This window comes from Argiope bruennichi, chromosome X2, assembly GCF_947563725.1.
Source record: "Argiope bruennichi chromosome X2, qqArgBrue1.1, whole genome shotgun sequence".
NCBI classification, from domain to species: domain Eukaryota; kingdom Metazoa; phylum Arthropoda; class Arachnida; order Araneae; family Araneidae; genus Argiope; species Argiope bruennichi.
The window spans coordinates 54,043,799-54,061,817 of NC_079163.1; the positions used below are offsets into that span (position 1 = coordinate 54,043,799).

General features: G+C 27.8%; 1 protein-coding gene across 1 annotated transcript in view; it reads left to right on the forward strand.

Annotated features, from left to right (window-relative positions):
• LOC129960652 (protein O-mannosyl-transferase TMTC1-like) overlaps nucleotides 1–18,019 on the forward strand; it is a 295,526-nt gene that overhangs the window by 103,447 nt on the left and 174,060 nt on the right. The window contains exon 4 of the mRNA XM_056074201.1: nucleotides 9,425–9,580. Within this exon, the coding sequence (XP_055930176.1) occupies nucleotides 9,425–9,580 (156 nt within the window). The remainder of the gene's footprint in view (nucleotides 1–9,424; nucleotides 9,581–18,019) is intronic.

The following is an 18,019-nucleotide window of genomic DNA, read 5'->3' on the forward strand; positions in this document are numbered from 1 at the left end:
ATGAATGATGGAATTTTGAATAACGTCAACATGCCTTTTTACTTAGGAATTTTGGCATATTTTTTTAAAGTGGCATTTTATTTTAAATTAACGGCATACAACTATTTATATATTAAATTCCATAATTTGGTTCTGAATATCTTATGTTTTCGCAGCCTCTTTAAAGAGATATTAGAGATTTTCTTTATTAATTCCTTATATCTATGAAAAAACTTCAAATTTCGTCGAAAATAAGACCAAATTTTATATTTATGCATCTTCAAAAGAAGCATAATTTTTACTTTATCAAATGTGACAATTCGAATTTATTCATCAGTACAAATCTATATTTATACAGAAAATAAGATTGTTCTCTTTCCTTGATGTATGAACACTTAAATCTAATTAATATTAATATGAATAAGATTACTTATAATCTGTGTATTTATTTCATAATTCATTACGTTCATTTTTTCAAGAGTGGTTACATTAAATGCGTCCTTTTGTCGACTGTCTTAATTAAAACTGATTATTTGATCGCTCTTATTGTGAGATTAGGCTCTTTTATAACCAACGATACAAAGTAAATGGTTGATGCAAACATTTATTTTAGCTAAATAAATGTAAGAATCTCAACACTAAAATAGAATCAGAGAAAGGGAATTAGCATTATGGCCGAAAAAGAATTCCCAGTTTTCTTTTACTCCAGAGCAAATAGAGAAATGAACTTTGAAACAATGGTAGTTTGACTAACCCTTTCATCGGTTGCCTGGAGAAGTGATTTCCCCACCTGGTGTCAGGTCATTTTCCCATGAATTTCTCTATCAGAAAGGACAGCTTAACTTAAGATATCTTTTCTTCCTGGTAAATCATTTGGTCTTGTGCACCACTCTCTTATTTCATTAGGTTGGTAGCTGTGAAGTTGCACTGACTTTTGAACACAGAAATGAACAAATGCAGCTATTACAATATTTGTTATACATCTAGGAACGATTAAAATTTAATTCTTATATAACACATATAACATAAAGTTGAAATCTTATAGAATATATAACACATTTAACATAAAGTTGAAATCTTATAGAATATACAACACATATAGCATAAAGTCGAAATCTTGCAGAATATACAACATGTATAACATAAAGTTGAAATCTTGTAGAATATACAACATAAAGTTGAAATCTTCTAGAATATACAACATAAAGTTGAAATCTTCTAGAATATACAACATAAAGTTGAAATCTTCTAGAATATACAACATAAAGTTGAAATCTTATAGAATATACAACACATATAACATAAAGTCGAAATCTTGCAGAATATACAACATGTATAACATAAAGTTGAAATCTTGTAGAATATACAACATAAAGTTGAAATCTTATAGAATATACAACATAAAGTTGAAATCTTATAGAATATACAACATAAAGGTGAAATCTTATAGAATATACAACATAAAGTTGAAATCTTATAGAATATACAACATAAAGTTGAAATCTTATAGAATATACAACATAAAGGTGAAATCTTATAGAATAGACAACATAAAATTGAAATCTTATAGAATATACAACATAAAGGTGAAATCTTATAAAATATGGTAACGCGCTTTCTAAATATTATCCCTAATTCTTCGAATAAATGTTTTTAGTATTTTAGCTTTTATTTTTCATATTTAATCGCAATTTTTGAATTCGCTTAAGAATTTTTAAATGTGTACTTTTGTTGCGATACAAACAATGCAAATGTGTTGCAATGCAAACAAAGAGCATCTTGGCCAATATTGTTCTTATGCCAAAAAAATCAATCAATCAACCAAACAACGAAGATGATTAATGCCTATCATTCGAAACAGTTCTTGGTTACGCTAATTTAAATTCATATAAAGTTTTATAATGAAAGCTGAGGTGAAGTAGCCAAACTAATATTAGAATGAAAATTTAAACTTTTAAGTCATTGAAAAATAAAAAAATGCGGCACATTTAATAGAATTTTACACAATTAATTTTCGCCAACAAACGTTATGTAAATTAGTTTAGAACGCAGATTAAAAGGATTGAAATTTTCACTCTGAACTTACTTTTTTTAATATTAGTCAATTAAATAATATAACTTATTAAAAAAGTCTGTATACTAAAACCTTTCATCGACTTGAAAATGTGACAAATAAAAAATTGTATCGATGTAAAATTGAATTAATCAAACTGAAAAAAGAAATTCCAACTATAGAATGTTCTATTTACGTCTTATAATAAAGTATATTATTTAAAAATAAATCATAAAATTTCTATACCCAGTATACAAAAATATTTATTTTATAGGCTAAATAGTCTCATACAGTGTTAAGGAACATTTTTTATAATTCACAAAACATGAATAAGGAAATACCTGATTAAGAAGTAAAATTCCACTTCAGAGCTCTTATACAATAAAATAACCCTGTTCTCGTAACTAACAATACATCGCTCTTAATAGCACATTATATTATTTTCTATTTCCAAACATTTCTCCGTATACGATGTGACATGAAAAAAATATACTCTGAACAGGAGTCGTTTATTCAGAAGAAAAAACTATAAAAGCGGATCTGATGAAGGAAATATTACTGGCTAATGACAAAAGGAAAGAATAAAAAAAAGATAAAAATCAATGTCCGTGATCCTATTTCCATTTATCGTAGTATTTTATATGCTGGAGGGGAAAAAGAAAGTGTAAACCAATATTTGTACTGTGTGAAGTATAGTAAAATACACAGTACGATGTCTCAAAACCAAAAAACATTTGTACAGAAATTAGAAACACAGAGTAATATAAAATTCAGACCACAAATTAAAACAAATTTCTTGTTCATATTGGAAAAAAATTGTGTGATTGAAGTTTATTTATATATAATTTTGCTTGGGTAAATTTAAATATTCCGTGCTATTTCTGGAAATATGAGAAGCGTTTAACACCTGGAATGTCTTTTAGTTTATGCATGGAAATTTAAATATTTTTAATTGGAATTTGTGCTGAAATATTCCGGATATGTTGATAATTAAATAATGTTTTGGATTGTTGATATGAGTAGTTAGAGTCTTAAAATTTTCAGAATAAAATAATGGGAATTTTATTTATATATTAATTTATATAATAGGGATATTTGAGCTCAATAATAATGCTTTTTTTCGCGTTCCAAATATGAAATTTCCTTAAAATAATACTCAGTAGCAGTTTTATAATTTTGCATTTTAAATAGAAATAATTTTTTATCCAATATTTTATATTTCTTCAAATTTACATGATTTTTTTTCTATATATATTCTAGTGTGCTTAAAAAAATTGGCGTACAGTTAAATGATTTTCTGAAAATTGGATTAATTTATTAGATTAAAGCCTGAAGTAGATCAGGACAGTTTTATGGATGGAAATTATTATTTTGAATTGGTCTCTGATGACGAGGACGATACCATTTGTCAGCAGACTATTCTCAAAATGTCCAACATTATTCTAACGTTATATCTTTTAACCTTGATATCCAATTTTACATGATCCTGATTTCTAACGACAAGATGAAAAATTTGAATCCTTGACCATGTATTGTTTTTTGCATGGCTTATTAATTCAATAATCAAACGAGATACAGACACATATATATAAAAAAATCCTTGATTCTAGAAATGTTTACACGCGCTTCAAAGATACTTCATACATTTACTTTCTCAGCATTTTCAAATTAAAAAATGTTTGGTATAATTTTAAGCTTCCGTGTACTTGTGATATGTGCATTATTGCATTGAAATCAAAGCCTCGCCGATACTTGGTGTTCACATCAGTATTTTAGAGGTTAAAATGCAAATTTTAATGGTATGGGAAGAGCAACATTAAAGTGCATGAATAAACGATTTGTAAGGAAATATATTTTGGATGTATAGCAATAATAATTGGAAACAAACTGCTGGCACTCATAATTATTTCCATTAGCAAACATCTAGGAATTGCCGACAACTCTAATTAACGGATAGTTAGGCACTTAAGAGACCTAAGTATAGGAAATCCTGTATAACTACCTTTGAGAAGCAGAATTCCTAATTAGGACAGAGTGATCAAAAGAAGTTATTATTTAGTAAACACTACTTAAAAACCTTGACATTTATATGGTTTCAAGAGTGCCATTTCTACGAAATTAGATGATAATGTCGTAGAAATGTAACTATTTTAATTAAGGCTTTCTGTATGAACATGGTACTACAGTGTTTAAATGTAAGAGGTCTGTGTTTTACAAAGAGACTTTTATTCATAAATGTGTGTTATCAAGCCAATGATAATGAATGTTTTATATATCATAATGAGATCTTGGGAAGTTTTTGATTGCCAATTTTCTAGTTTACAGAATTTTCGATACTTATTTCTGTAATTCCGGTTAATTATGCATATTTAATAGAATAAAAAAGGTTTTTATTAGTAGTTTATAATGACTTGTAATTAAATAAATGTTTTAAAAATGAATATTTTTTTTTTATTTTATAAAAAAGTTCAGAACAAAGATAACAATAGCCGAGTTAAAATTACACCATAGTTTATTCAATCATTTTATAAAAAAGATCTATCGTGAGCTTATTCATTATTTTGTTCGATAATATCTCTCGAAATAAGAGTCTGACGCATGTATATAAAATTTTCAACATTTTCTTAGTACTCTTCATTTATTTATCATCATCCTCTAATTCAGTGCCTGATTAACTTTGGTTTTATGTCCCCAAATGAGTAGCATGAAGTTTATGAGTAACATTAATTTAGGGTCAAGAAAATAAATTATTTTTAAAAATTTATTTATTAATTAATCCATTTTTAAAATGTAAAATAATTTATCAATTTATTATTATTTAATTATGAAATTAATTTATCATCTTCTAATTCACTATCTGATTAACTATGGTTTTATGTACCCAAATGAGTAATATAAATTACTGTTAGGGTAAAAAATAATAATAAATAAATATTTAAAAAAATTAATTATTAATGTATTATTAAAAATATGAAATAACTTATTAATTTATTATTATGTAATTAAGAAATTAATTTATCATTCTCTAATTCAATGCCTGATTAATAGGGTGGAACAAAAATAACTTTTTAAGATTTTAGTTTGTTAATAGTGCGGAAAAGTTGCAAAGAATTTTTAAAAAGTCTGGTTGCAATACAACAATATCTCAAGGTGCCGTAAAGAGTTTAAAATTTGTAAAAAAAAGTTGAAAATTCGTCATCCTCTAATTCTGACTCTTATTAACTATGTTTTATGTCCCCGAACGTGTAGCATAAATTACTGTTACTGTCGGGGAAAATAAAAATAAAATCTTTTCATAATCGTCGAGATTAAAAAAAAAAGTTTTGTTTAATTTTGATAAATAGCTATTTTCAAACAAACTTTTTTTTACTTTCCTTAAGTATTAGTTAACTTCTTATTTACTTTCTATCTGTCAGAGATCACAAGAAAATTTCCTGACGTAAACGCAAAAATATTTATCATCAGAAATATTATAAAGTATTCCCGATTTGACAAAATTTTGAATCACCCGAACTCTATTTTCAATGAAAACACTGCTTTCTAAATTGTTATTTACTACTTTCACCCGCTGAAAATAAAATATTTATTTTCTCTGTGAAACGTAGCATTAAAAATCTATTCAACTGCAAACAATCAAGCTTAACTAACGTCTATTAGGTCTCTCTGTAGACAAAAACAAGTAATCTGCCCCACAGATATACATGGTTCTTTCAAAACATTAAAAGATAAAGGAAGCCTTTTTACACAACACTTTCCGTCTACATTCCACATTAGTATAAGTAGTAGCTAATCACACTAATGTAGAAAGGATGTTACTGCGCATTGCAAAGATGTTTTATCTGTTGTCCTTCTTTTCCGGTTAAAATGATTAGAACTAGCAGTCATGCTTCGGAAAATGAAACGATTTCTGTTTTTCTAAACAACATACCGTGCAAAAACATGTTTACATATGCTTTAAAATGTCACAAGTTATTTTTATAGGCTGGAAGACGTACTTTAATAAAATATCAATAGATGTTATGGTAATTTTTGCCTATTTAAATATGATATTAGCTTTCGTCCTCAGATATTAATTCTTTCCATTTGGTTTTAGTACTTTCATTAGATTTCAGAAAGTGAAAGAAAATGAATATTTGCATTTTGACGACAGTTTCGCTACAAAATATAAGTATATTTCTCGATACTTTCTGTTCTTCAAAAATGCAGTCGTCTCTTCGACATTTATTAAAAGTTAAATTTGGAATGTTTGTTATTGTTATGATCATGAAGAGGTTTGAGAATATGGTAAATCTGCTACGAAATTTAGCTTTCATAAATTTTTATATAAATATCAAACCCGGTATTATAAGTGCTCAGAAACCAAATTTTCAATTCTCAACTTGACCCCAAATAAACCCAACCATTAAAAATTATTTTTTAATAAATTTGTTAACGAAGTATACTTTTAATTTAGTTGGCTACATTGAAAAGAACGATTTTTGGTAATAACATCAAATAATATTTTACTCAAAAATGCTAACTTCTGGACAGTTTTCTTATTAAAACCGTTTGAATTTTGTATCTTCGTTCCTTCTTCACAAAGTTACATTTATTTTTAAATTTGTACAATTTATCTTTTCATATTATTTACGTAGTTAAGCCCTATTTTCTCCAATTCTAAATTGTGGGAAACTCTTTTTACGAAAAGCCTCATAAGTTAATATCTAATGTGTTTGTTTTGTTTGAATTTGGTATAATAACTATACAATTTGGGTTAAAGTTTCAGAACACAGAATAAGTAATATTTTTATTTGAAAAGGTTTTGCAGTTGTTTGAATGCTTCGCAATAAGAAAGAAAATTGGAAACTTCATGTTACTTAATCAATCGGAATTCAGCATTTAAATACTGAATAAAAATACACCTTATTTCTTAGTTCTGGAAATAGATAATACTTCTTCAGTTATTTGCTAAAGTTTGAGCAAATCAATTTAATAGCAAATCATTAATAATAAACTAGAAATTTTTTGCTTTATACCCGTTTTTATCCAAGAAAAAATACCCTATATTTTTTTAAACAAAAATTTAAATTTTGGTTTTCAACTGAAATATTTTTATTTCATGGTTTTTTCCTAATCAAAACTATGCAACGATACATGAATTTAAGTATTTTATGATATTTTATTTTTTAAAGAAATCGACCCGAACGTAGTTTAAAATGACTTTGGAAAAATAAGGAGCTTGATACAGTTATAAATGCCAATAAATAATAAAAAAAGAAAATGCTTTATCCCTTAGAGAATAAATTCCAGATTTCGAAGTGGTCCCAAATGAAGCTATCTACTTATTAGTCATTTACTCCATATAAAAGTTGGAGCCTAGATGAAATGCAGCTAAAATATTAGAACATGAATTCCATTAAGATTCCACGCCCTTCTAGCTTTTTTTTTTATTTCCCCACCTCACCTCTCTATTTGTTAGTGCGAAATTCTCTCACCCCATTCGGAATTCCCATCTCCTTCTCTTTGTCTCGTGGCATTGTTTAATTAGGAAAATGCAACGAGGGTAAAGCGCCAACTGGCTTTAAATAACTCAGCCAAGAGGTGTGTCAAACAGCGGGGCTGAGCCGCGACCCCAGCTCTGTAATAGTCGTTGTCATTCTACCAGATAACAGAATTCCGGACATTCTCTGGGTATTCCGTGGGTGACACTTTCTGATCCTAGCAACCTGGCGCGTACATGCATACATTTCGAAGTACTATTGCCTGGTGTTAACATAGCTGAACCTAATTATTCTAATTTGTGGATTGTGAACCTCAGCGTACTATATATCTCACTTAATTATTAAAGTACTGGTATTTATTTATTTAATGAGGATTATTTCGCTCAATGGAGTACAGAAAGTGTCTGGGACATTGTCTGATGGGGCTAGATTGTGGATTATTTGCTGGAGTATTGATATTAAAGATTTAAATCTAGTTGTTTCTTTAGACTAGGGCCTTATTATGTTTGAACAGAAACTTTCTGTTAATCTGAAAAATATTTTGTATCGATAAGTTTTCTTAAGGATAGCACCAATAATATAATTTTGTCTGTCATTTTGAGAAGTTAAAAGCTGTAAGGTGAATTGTATAGATTAAATGAGAACTTTTACAATTAGAGGGTTGAGGTTTCAAGGGAAGATATAAGGTGGAAAATTTCGGCTTTCTTGTTTACTATCCAGCGTTATCTATTAGCATGGAAGTTTAGGAAAATGAGCTTAGAAGACATTTTCATCACTTATTAAGTAGCTGTTTTGAATTTCTTTATAGTAGTCAGTAATTAATTCTATATATTTTTTTTATCATCAGTTTTTGAATTTCGGTGGCGAGACAAAATGTTTTTAACTTTTTCACCTGTTCTCATGAAATTTTTTTGAAACGCAAACACAAGTAGAGCCACCGGGAAAGGTGTACCCGAAACGTTTTCTCATACTCCCGAATAAATGTGTTTGTGTGTTATTAACTGCATACCATTGGAAAAAATAGTTATAAAAGAGTTTTAAAATACGATCTTTAGTGATTAATCACTGGGCTGCGGTTAATACCCAAGTATAAGAAAACATAATGTGGATTTTGGACGACTTTGTCATGATCTATTCAAACCAATATTTGTCACAGAGCTGTAATTGTAGTCACGAAATCACATACCAATTTTCATACATTTAAATCATTTCATTTTTGATTTATCTCGTTTATATGCTTTTGTAAGCACAGATCTATAAACGGTCATCCCCTTCATATATTTCGTTCCAAATTTGATGTGTATCTACATTTCAGATGTTAAATTTGGGTATCAAATTTTAAACATCACTCTTAATTTTGTTATTGTCATGTTCATTTGTAATTAGACACCTGGACAGACAGACAGACTTCCTATTTGAACAATATTAAACAGTATTTGAATATTGTTCAATATCTTACAATGCAGTACAATATGTGGGCTGCTGGGGTTACTATTCAGAAAATATGATACTTAAATTAACATTGTCATGGTAATTAAAAAATGTTAAAACGTTTAAATATCAAAAACGTGTTTGATCTTACTAGCTAGCGCCCAATTAAATGTTGCTGGAAATTTTTGGGGTGGAGTAAAATAATATTTATTATTAAATTCACGTAGTTCTCTATCTGAAAAGTTGAAAATTTTATTTTAGGAAATAGTTTATTTTGAAAAAAATAATAAAAAAAATGTTTTTGGCGCACCATTGGTAATAATAGCCATAATAAAAATGAAAAAAAAAATCGAAGCTTGTTTTGAAAAATAGGACTTATTTCTTTTGCTTTGATTGCAATTCAATGTTTTTAAAAATCAGTTTATTTGCTTAGCATAATTACTTGCTTAGTAAATTCGTTTTATATTATCTTCATTTCTAGAAGCACTAAAGCTGGTGACCAAAATGAGAAATGGATTTTGTGGTTCATCTTCAGTCTGTTTTGTTCTGGCATCGCTCTTCTGGCTAAAGAACAAGGGATCACCGTCCTAGCAGTTTGTATTGCATGGAGAACTCTTCAGCTCCTGGGAACTACCAGGTTTGTACGATATTAAATTTGTTTTTTTTAGACATTAAGAAAAGTTTGTGCAATTGTTATCCGGCACGCGAAGATTTCTTGCTATATTGCTTAATCACTTCGAAGTCATTCTGATATTGAAATAAAAATCGCTGACGCTATTAATTAAATCATTTATATAATTAAGAAAACCTTTATGAAGCAAATAACTATAATACTTTTAGCAATATATAAATTGAGTTAGTAAATGCTCAATAAATAATGCTACAAATCTGTGCTGTTGTTACTTTAAGCATTAGTCTCATAGTAAGTAAAAAAAAAAAGATTTACAGGTATTTTTAATGGATGATGAATGGATGTCATGTAAATGAGCTGCAACTTTGATAAACATTTCGTGAAGAATTTGAGGATTTTGAACAAAAAAATGATGATTCTAGAATGTGTCGGGACTTTGTTGATATCTCTTGCAGGACTCGAGATCTAGGGATTCTTCTAGAAAATTCTATACCCGTGAGAAAACGCATCTAGACTCGAGAATAATCATATATAGAAGCTAGAACTCAGTCATAGAGTAAAAAAATCATTAACTAGCTTTCGTTCTTAGCATGCTGAGCGAGAACCGAGCACCTACCCGAAACTTCTCATCTTCATACTCAGTATGGTTGATAAATGGGTAAATATGATCTAAATAAAAATATTAAAAAGGTACCCAAATTTGAAAATATTCAGAAAAGGCTCTTCATCTATAGAATTTTTAATTGTGATTTCAGTTAACAATTTATATGGAACGCAGCCGAAAAGAGGATCATTGCTAGTAAACCTCAGATAAAAGGAAGAAGAGTTTAATATCATTATTTTAAAGAAAGAATCAAGCTTTCTATTGTTCCATGAAACATTTTCAATTCCTCGAATTTCGATTTTTATTCAAATTCAGAATTGGAATTTAGGTCTAAAAAGATTTTAAATAATTGTCTCAAAATCCACTATAGAATAAGGGCAAAATTTATTAATAACATTTGATCATTTACTAAGATATTTACATGGAAGGAAAATTAAGAAACATTTTGGTTGTCGACAGGATGGTATTAATTTAATCAATAAGTATTAAAAATCTAAAAATTAACACCGATGTTTCCAATTTCACGGAGCATCTTAATTCTCGAATATCGTTTAAATAACGGAATAAATAAGGCAGGCTAACTATATATTTTTTACATTGATGCATCCATTCACTAAAGATGCTTGTTAAAATATTTACTTTGGCAAAATCCTTTATTACGGAAAAGGCTTACAGAAGCAGAATCCATTTTCGTGCTAGGTATTTTTTTTTCTGAGCTCAGGTGACAAGCTGTAGGTGGTTGATATGAATCCATAATAATGATATATGATGAAGCTACAATATATATTTTTCTTGCATGAGAATTGTATTCCGGCAATATTATCCATATCTTATTTATTGGTCAACTTAATAAATAAGCTTTAAAACAACAGAGTCTACGCATTTGTTTTTGTGAAATACAATCAAGATAGGCATGTGAAGATTAAAATACTTAAATTTTACAATTTTTAAAAAATAAACAGCATAATAAATAAATATCAACATAATCACGAATAAATAGCAAATATTATATAAATATATTACTTAAAAGTCATAAAATGCTTTATATCGTATTTTGGATTCTTTGCAGAAAAAAAAAACGATTCGTAATACATTGACTATAGTATGAATTCTGTGTTTTTTTGGTAAATAATGCCGTATCGTCTCTCTTCAGATTTTTTTTCCTAAATCACATTAATGAACATAACAGCATTTTTCAGACAGTTATATCATTTTGTTCGTATAGTTTATTACTAGAAATTAGTATGATTTTACAAATGTTTTAATTTTTGGAGGAAAAAGCATTTGAACGGAAGGAAATTTTTGTAAATTTTCTTCGAGTTTAAACATTATGGGTACCTTTACAATGGGCGCCAAAGAAATCTTAATATTTATCTGTTTATATTTTTGACTTGCATTTCACTTTTTGCTGAAAATCGCAAATCGTGTACATTCTGTTAACGTTCTTATAATTAAATTTTATTATGTTTTTAAAGTGTTATATATTGCAGCAATTTCTTAAGCAAAATTTATTTAATGTATATGGCTCAAAAATACATTGTGTTATTAGTAATTTTCTATAAAAAAATTATTTGATACTTATATAATATATTAAACGGAGAATTAAATTTTGATTTATTCGTTTTCGAATGGGAAAAGCTAACGAAACGCTTAGCTATGTCTTGTTAACAAGCTAAATGTTGAGCACAAGCTTTTTGCTTTCTCTCGATTGCTCTCTCTTGGAACCTTTTATATCACGTCTATATACATTTAAACATGCAGAAAATATTCTTATTAAATTAGTATTCCATCCACGGGGCAACTTAATTACGGGAATTAGATGCTATTGTATAAATAAGCTAGTTTTTGACTCTCTAGAGAATGCAGACAGGTGGTATTTTTGATTTAAGGGCCCATTTCTGATGAGGTATCTTATCTATGTGTGAGGGATTGGCGCATGTGCTGCTCGTAATTGGAGAGCCTAATTTAACATTCGCGGCGGCTGGGTGATGCATAATGCAGTTTCGCAATGATCACAATGAAGAATCGGGTAATATCCTCTTTGGCTATTTTACTTAGTGAGATTCCTTATTTATCAAATGAAGTTTATTAATAGATCTGTTTCTTTGATTCAGGTGTTTTAAAATATAACAAAAATTTTCTTAACATTAAGGGGGCAGTGGACTTTGAAATAAGTAAAAATAAACAGAAATGTGAAGTTTTATTTGTATCGTTTCCTCCCCAAAATAATTGTTTATAATCAACTAAAATAGTGTTATAAGATATATTGTTCAATAAAATGAATATTTCAAAGGTCAAGATTAAAAAAGCACATTTTAATTATTTTCCTCAAAAAGATATTGTAATTAGATTTAAATATCTATAAAACGTTCCAGGTGCCTTAATTTTTGAAGAAATTAAATATAATTGATAAAAAAATATTTCTGCTAAAATTAAAAGAAAATAGGATATGCATTTTATATTCCGAGATTTTTAGATAATTAAAAAAAAAACAAATTTTAATTCAGAAAAATATAAAATTCTTATAAAAATTCAGTAGGTGTGCATAAAAATATTTCTAAAAAATTAGCATTTAGTTGGAATAACAAATTATACACAGTTTTATTTGAAATAAATTTATACTGCGTATTAAGGAAAAAAATAATAGAAAAAAAATTAAAAATCGATTCATTTGGAGTATTTTGAAATTTAAAAAAAAAATTATATCTTTTAATTTTTTTAAAAAATAGTATTTAGTTTCAAAATTTTTGTTAAAAGAAATTTGTCGCATTTATATAATAATACATATGACTAAAGATTTCATAACTCTAAGTGAAAAATTCGCAAAGATGACTATTTAAAATCAAATTTTTGAGGCGCTAAATAATCTCAAATTTTTGTTGAAAATATTCCTATGACAAAACAATTCTAATTAAACTATTTGTATTCTATTTGTAACTATTTGTATTCATCCATCCTATTGCATTATATGTTTTGTTTGTAAGCTTCTTTCTTTTTTCTTATATCTGGAAAAAAAATATATTTAATTGACACTTTATTGATTGCAAAATGTACAAAAAGAGTTTATCAAAACTTCTGAGTTGTTAAGCTTGTTACAAATACATCTTGCAGCGTACATGTTTCAAATTAAAATCAGTTCTCTCGGGATATTTTTTAATTAATATAATTTTTTGTAGAAGAAACAGTATGGTAGTTGAAAAATCTACTTACTGTGAGATGAATTAAAGCAACGGATATCAAAGAATGCATAAAAACTTGCACTCAATGAAATTTGTTGTTGAAATTCAGCAGAAAGAGTTTGTAACAAAATAATTTTATCCCAGACTATCTCAAACTTTAAATAAACAAACAAAAAAAATCTAAATTTCTTTAGAAAGTCGAATTTTATTTCGTTTTAGAATCAAGATTTCTTCCGATTTAATCTTATACATCCGCAGACCAGCCGACTTAAGTTTCATTCTGAAGTCCAGACAGAAGTAATCAGGAACTGATCAGACGCTTTAAAATTGCAGTCAAAACTTTTCAGAATCATCTACTTGTTTCTGGGTGCCTTCCTGACAAAGTCAAATAGACTTGGGGCTTCATTTAATGCTGTACACCGAGCAAATACTTCTGAATTTTAAAAGTCCTGAGCCGTTGATAACTTTTTACAGGAATAGTGATTGGATAAGAAGTTAAATTCTATGATATTTGCCTTACTACGTCGGTAGAGATATATACATTTCGATGATTCAATAAATCGTAAAATTATTATTATTACTTCAAAAAAATAAAATGGGTCTTTCCAATTACATAAATAATTACATTATTAAATAAAAACAGAGAGGAAACCAGCGAAAAATTTTGAATGACATATTTTTATCACGTCGTTGAAGGTTTCATGATACAAGGATACAAAAATATTTCATTATAGCCAAAAAATTATGTATGAAATAGAAAAGTAATTTATTCTAAAATAAAACATTTTTGTACAAGTTATTCGATGACTTAATTTTACCTAAATAAAATTGTTTGTTATTTTTTAAACGCAATCATCAATACTATGAGTGCTCTAAAAAAATATTACTAAGATTTCAGTAAAAGTTACACCTAATTTAAACTAATCTATTAAAGTACTAAATGAATCTGGAACCTTCACCTCTGAATGTACTATAACACTTTCTTCCAAAATAAGATAAAAATTCTAGTTCTTTCTTTAATTTTGTTCATGGTCCTTACTAATTTGAATAACTGTATCTAGGGAAATACAACGATTGATTTGTGCCGTTGAAAGAAATTATATAAAAAAAATCTTTTAAGATTGGCACTTAAATTTTGTTTTTTCTTTCGGCAGGCAAAATTTATGAATTCAAGCATTTATTTTTTTAGTCCTAATATTGTTTATCCTTTTCTTAATTCTTAATTATTTTCTTCTTTTGATTCTTAAAATCCTTACATAATTAATTATATTAATAGTTAAATAATTGTTGATTAATATTTAATTTATCATAAATTATTCGACTGGCAATTTTATGCTATTTATTAGTTATTTTTAAATTAAAAAAAACACTTTACTAAACACGTTTTATACGTTGCATACGTTTTATAAACTAATTTATCAAACTTTTAGTGAATCATTTCTTAATACTATTAACGTATCCAATTTTAACGCAATGGAAAAAAAAATTATATTGGTTTGAGGTTATTCACGAACTTCTGTTTTTACAATAAAATTGCTTCTTATTCGATTCTTAAAAATGTATTTTTACTTTAGTTTTATTCAAAATAAATTCAATCCCAAATAAAGTGTATTCAGAAGATAAATAATTTGAATGACGACTGCACCAAATGCACGCCAAATATGATAAAAATGATGAAATTTACTCCAGTCGAAATGACGTGGAAAGTCTATAGGTCTCTCAGTTGTCATCTTTGTCTTTTGACTACATTTCAAAAGAACAGGATGTGTCCAAAAAAATCTCTCATTCAGCGTCAAAAACGGTGCAAATTTACAACCTAAAATATCAATAATGTACTTATGCTAACTAAACATTATAGTGTCATGTCGTAAATCACATGTTTTACAGCACATGAAACCAAAATTTGGCATTGATCAAACGTCAATGAAGCAGTCCATGTAACACTTCGCTTAAACATCCATATTTTATCATTAAATACAAACAAGCAGAAGTTTTTGAAAACAAACTCTGAATCCTTCTCCTTGTAAAGTTTACTGAGCTTAACCACCATAATCGAAAGGCAACTGCTCTGTATTGTGGGAGATACGATGAAATCGATTTTTCCGTTCTTATCGACTCCAAACTTATGCACGGACGATTCAAATCCTTTAACACAATGCAGCTATTCGATAATTCAATATTCCATGATATAACTGAAAATCTTCGAACAAGTAGATATCCTTCTCAGCATCCGTCGTATCGATATTTGACTCTAATAAAATAGAATCCCGCAGAATTTCCTCCAATATTTCGTAGAATGGAAACGAATAGTTGGACAATGTATTCGTGGGAGCTGTTATGGATGAGATTAAGGGCAGTCCATTCGATTCAATTCAGAATTCGCATCCTGACGCTTCAAATCCGGTTGAAATGTTTGCATTTGCTTTCAAGCTATCTCATTGTTTATGGGGTGAATAATTGTGAAACGCCTTTTAACAATGGGCAGAATGGGTAGAATGAATTTGTCCCTGTTCTGGGCAAAGTAAGGAAAAATTAAGTGGTCATAAAAGAACCAAATCTTAATGGTATGAATTTCAAAATATTGGGATTGAATAACATAATGGAAAATTTAAGAAATGAAATATCTGGTTAAAATTAACATTTTTGCTCTTGAACGCGTTGCTTTGCTTTAAGTGCACTGATTAAATAGAAAATTTGAATGTTTATGAAAATCATTAATATCTATTGTCCTTTTACATCAATTATGATACATTGTTAATATACCCCACGGCAATGATTGAATTATTAGAAAAGGACAACTGAATTAAAATGATATATCAGGCACTTATCATATAGCTTGTTTTATCATTAATTTTTTGAATTTCTCTGTATAATTTTTTCCATTGTTTTCATTAATGTTCATCATCAAGTATTTCGCCCGTATGAACCCATAATTACTGTCTCCAGTATGAAAAGAAGTTATATTATTCTACAGCAGTGGATGTATTCCTTGTTTTTCTTTAATGTTTATCATCAAGTATTTCACCCGTATGAACCCATATTTACTGTCTCCAGTACTCTGAAAAGAAATTATATTATTCTACAGCAGTGGATGTTTTCCTTGTTTTCTTTAATGTTTATCATCAAGTATTTCACCTGTATGAATCCATGATTACTTTCTCCAGTACTCTGAAATTAAATTATATTATTCTAAATATCAGTATTTCATTCTAACATGTGCTATTTGTCTAAGAAGATAATCTAACAATATAATTTAAAGTGAGTTTGTATCTATAAACACTCGAGGAAAAATCTATAGTCTTGATTGCTAGTAAATTTCTCTGTCATAAGATTAATAAACGTTTTATTTTACAGTAAAAGGATTTTATCGCTTCTTGTCTTATTTTCAAATCATAAAGTAAAATAAGCCAAGAATTCACAGAATCTAAAGTTTGCACTTTCAGAAACACACTTAAAATTGGATTGAGATGTTTTCATTTCTTTTGGAGCTATAACATTACTTAAAATGTCTATAGTTGTAGGATCGCGTTTCATCATTATATGCTACTTTATAAAAAAAATTTTTGTTACCCTATAACAAATTTTGTAATAAATAACGAATGTAAGTTTTTATCACTAAGGATTCTTCTATTATTATGGCCTTATTTTAAGCCCTATAAAAGTTAGAAAATAACTTTTTAAAATGGGTATATGGTAATAAATAGCATAGCTGTAAAAATATACATTTTAAGGTTTCAATCATTCGGAATGATAGAATGATTTATTTGAAATAAATTGTTAACCTAATGCTTCAAAAAATTAGAAATCTGATAAAAGTTGGTTATAAGTTAGAAAATCAGCCAAAAATAATTATTACAATTTTCTACTTCTTTTATTATTTTGCATTTAAAATATTAAAAAAAATAATTTCCGTACTATGTATATACTATAATTAATGATACTCTTATCAAAATATTGTGCGTTTCCGGATTTTATTGTGTGTTTTTATTGTTTAGTTTCCGGACAAAGTGGCCATAGGAATTCCAATTCAAAACCTCAATTTACGACCGTTGATGCAATCAATTAAAATTCAGAGTAATTTTACTCGTTGTGTTTTTTTACACTAATTTCTGTATTCTTCCATATAATTTAAATAAATTTAGAAATTAACTAATGCATTCGAACATATTTTAATCCTAAGAAGTAATAACCACTATATTTGAAATTTAAAAAAACTATTTCATGAAGCTATTTTTATATAACCCCAACACAAGTAGATATAACATATACCAGATCTATTGATATTGTGGCCATTCGTACCTTCCTCTCCACGTTCTGTTAAATAAAGTTTTCAATGACTATGGTAAAAGTTCTTAATAAACGTCATTGAGAAAATCTAATGCTTCCTGCATGTCTTAGTAAAACTATTACTTAGCTTAAAGCGTTTGAGAAATTCTATTTTAGAAGTTTCTAATAAATTAATGAAATGAAACCACGGTTATGTAATAATCTTACCAGCTAGACATTCCAGTACATTTTACTTAAAGTTAGAATGGTCTTCTTTTGAGTCTTCCATATTAAAGAAATAGCCGTTTTTATAAGCTTTTGCTTATCTTGACTGTTTGATTTTTTAAAGGTGGAATTTCACTTTCAATTTTTTTACTTACTTACTTTAGGATCTAG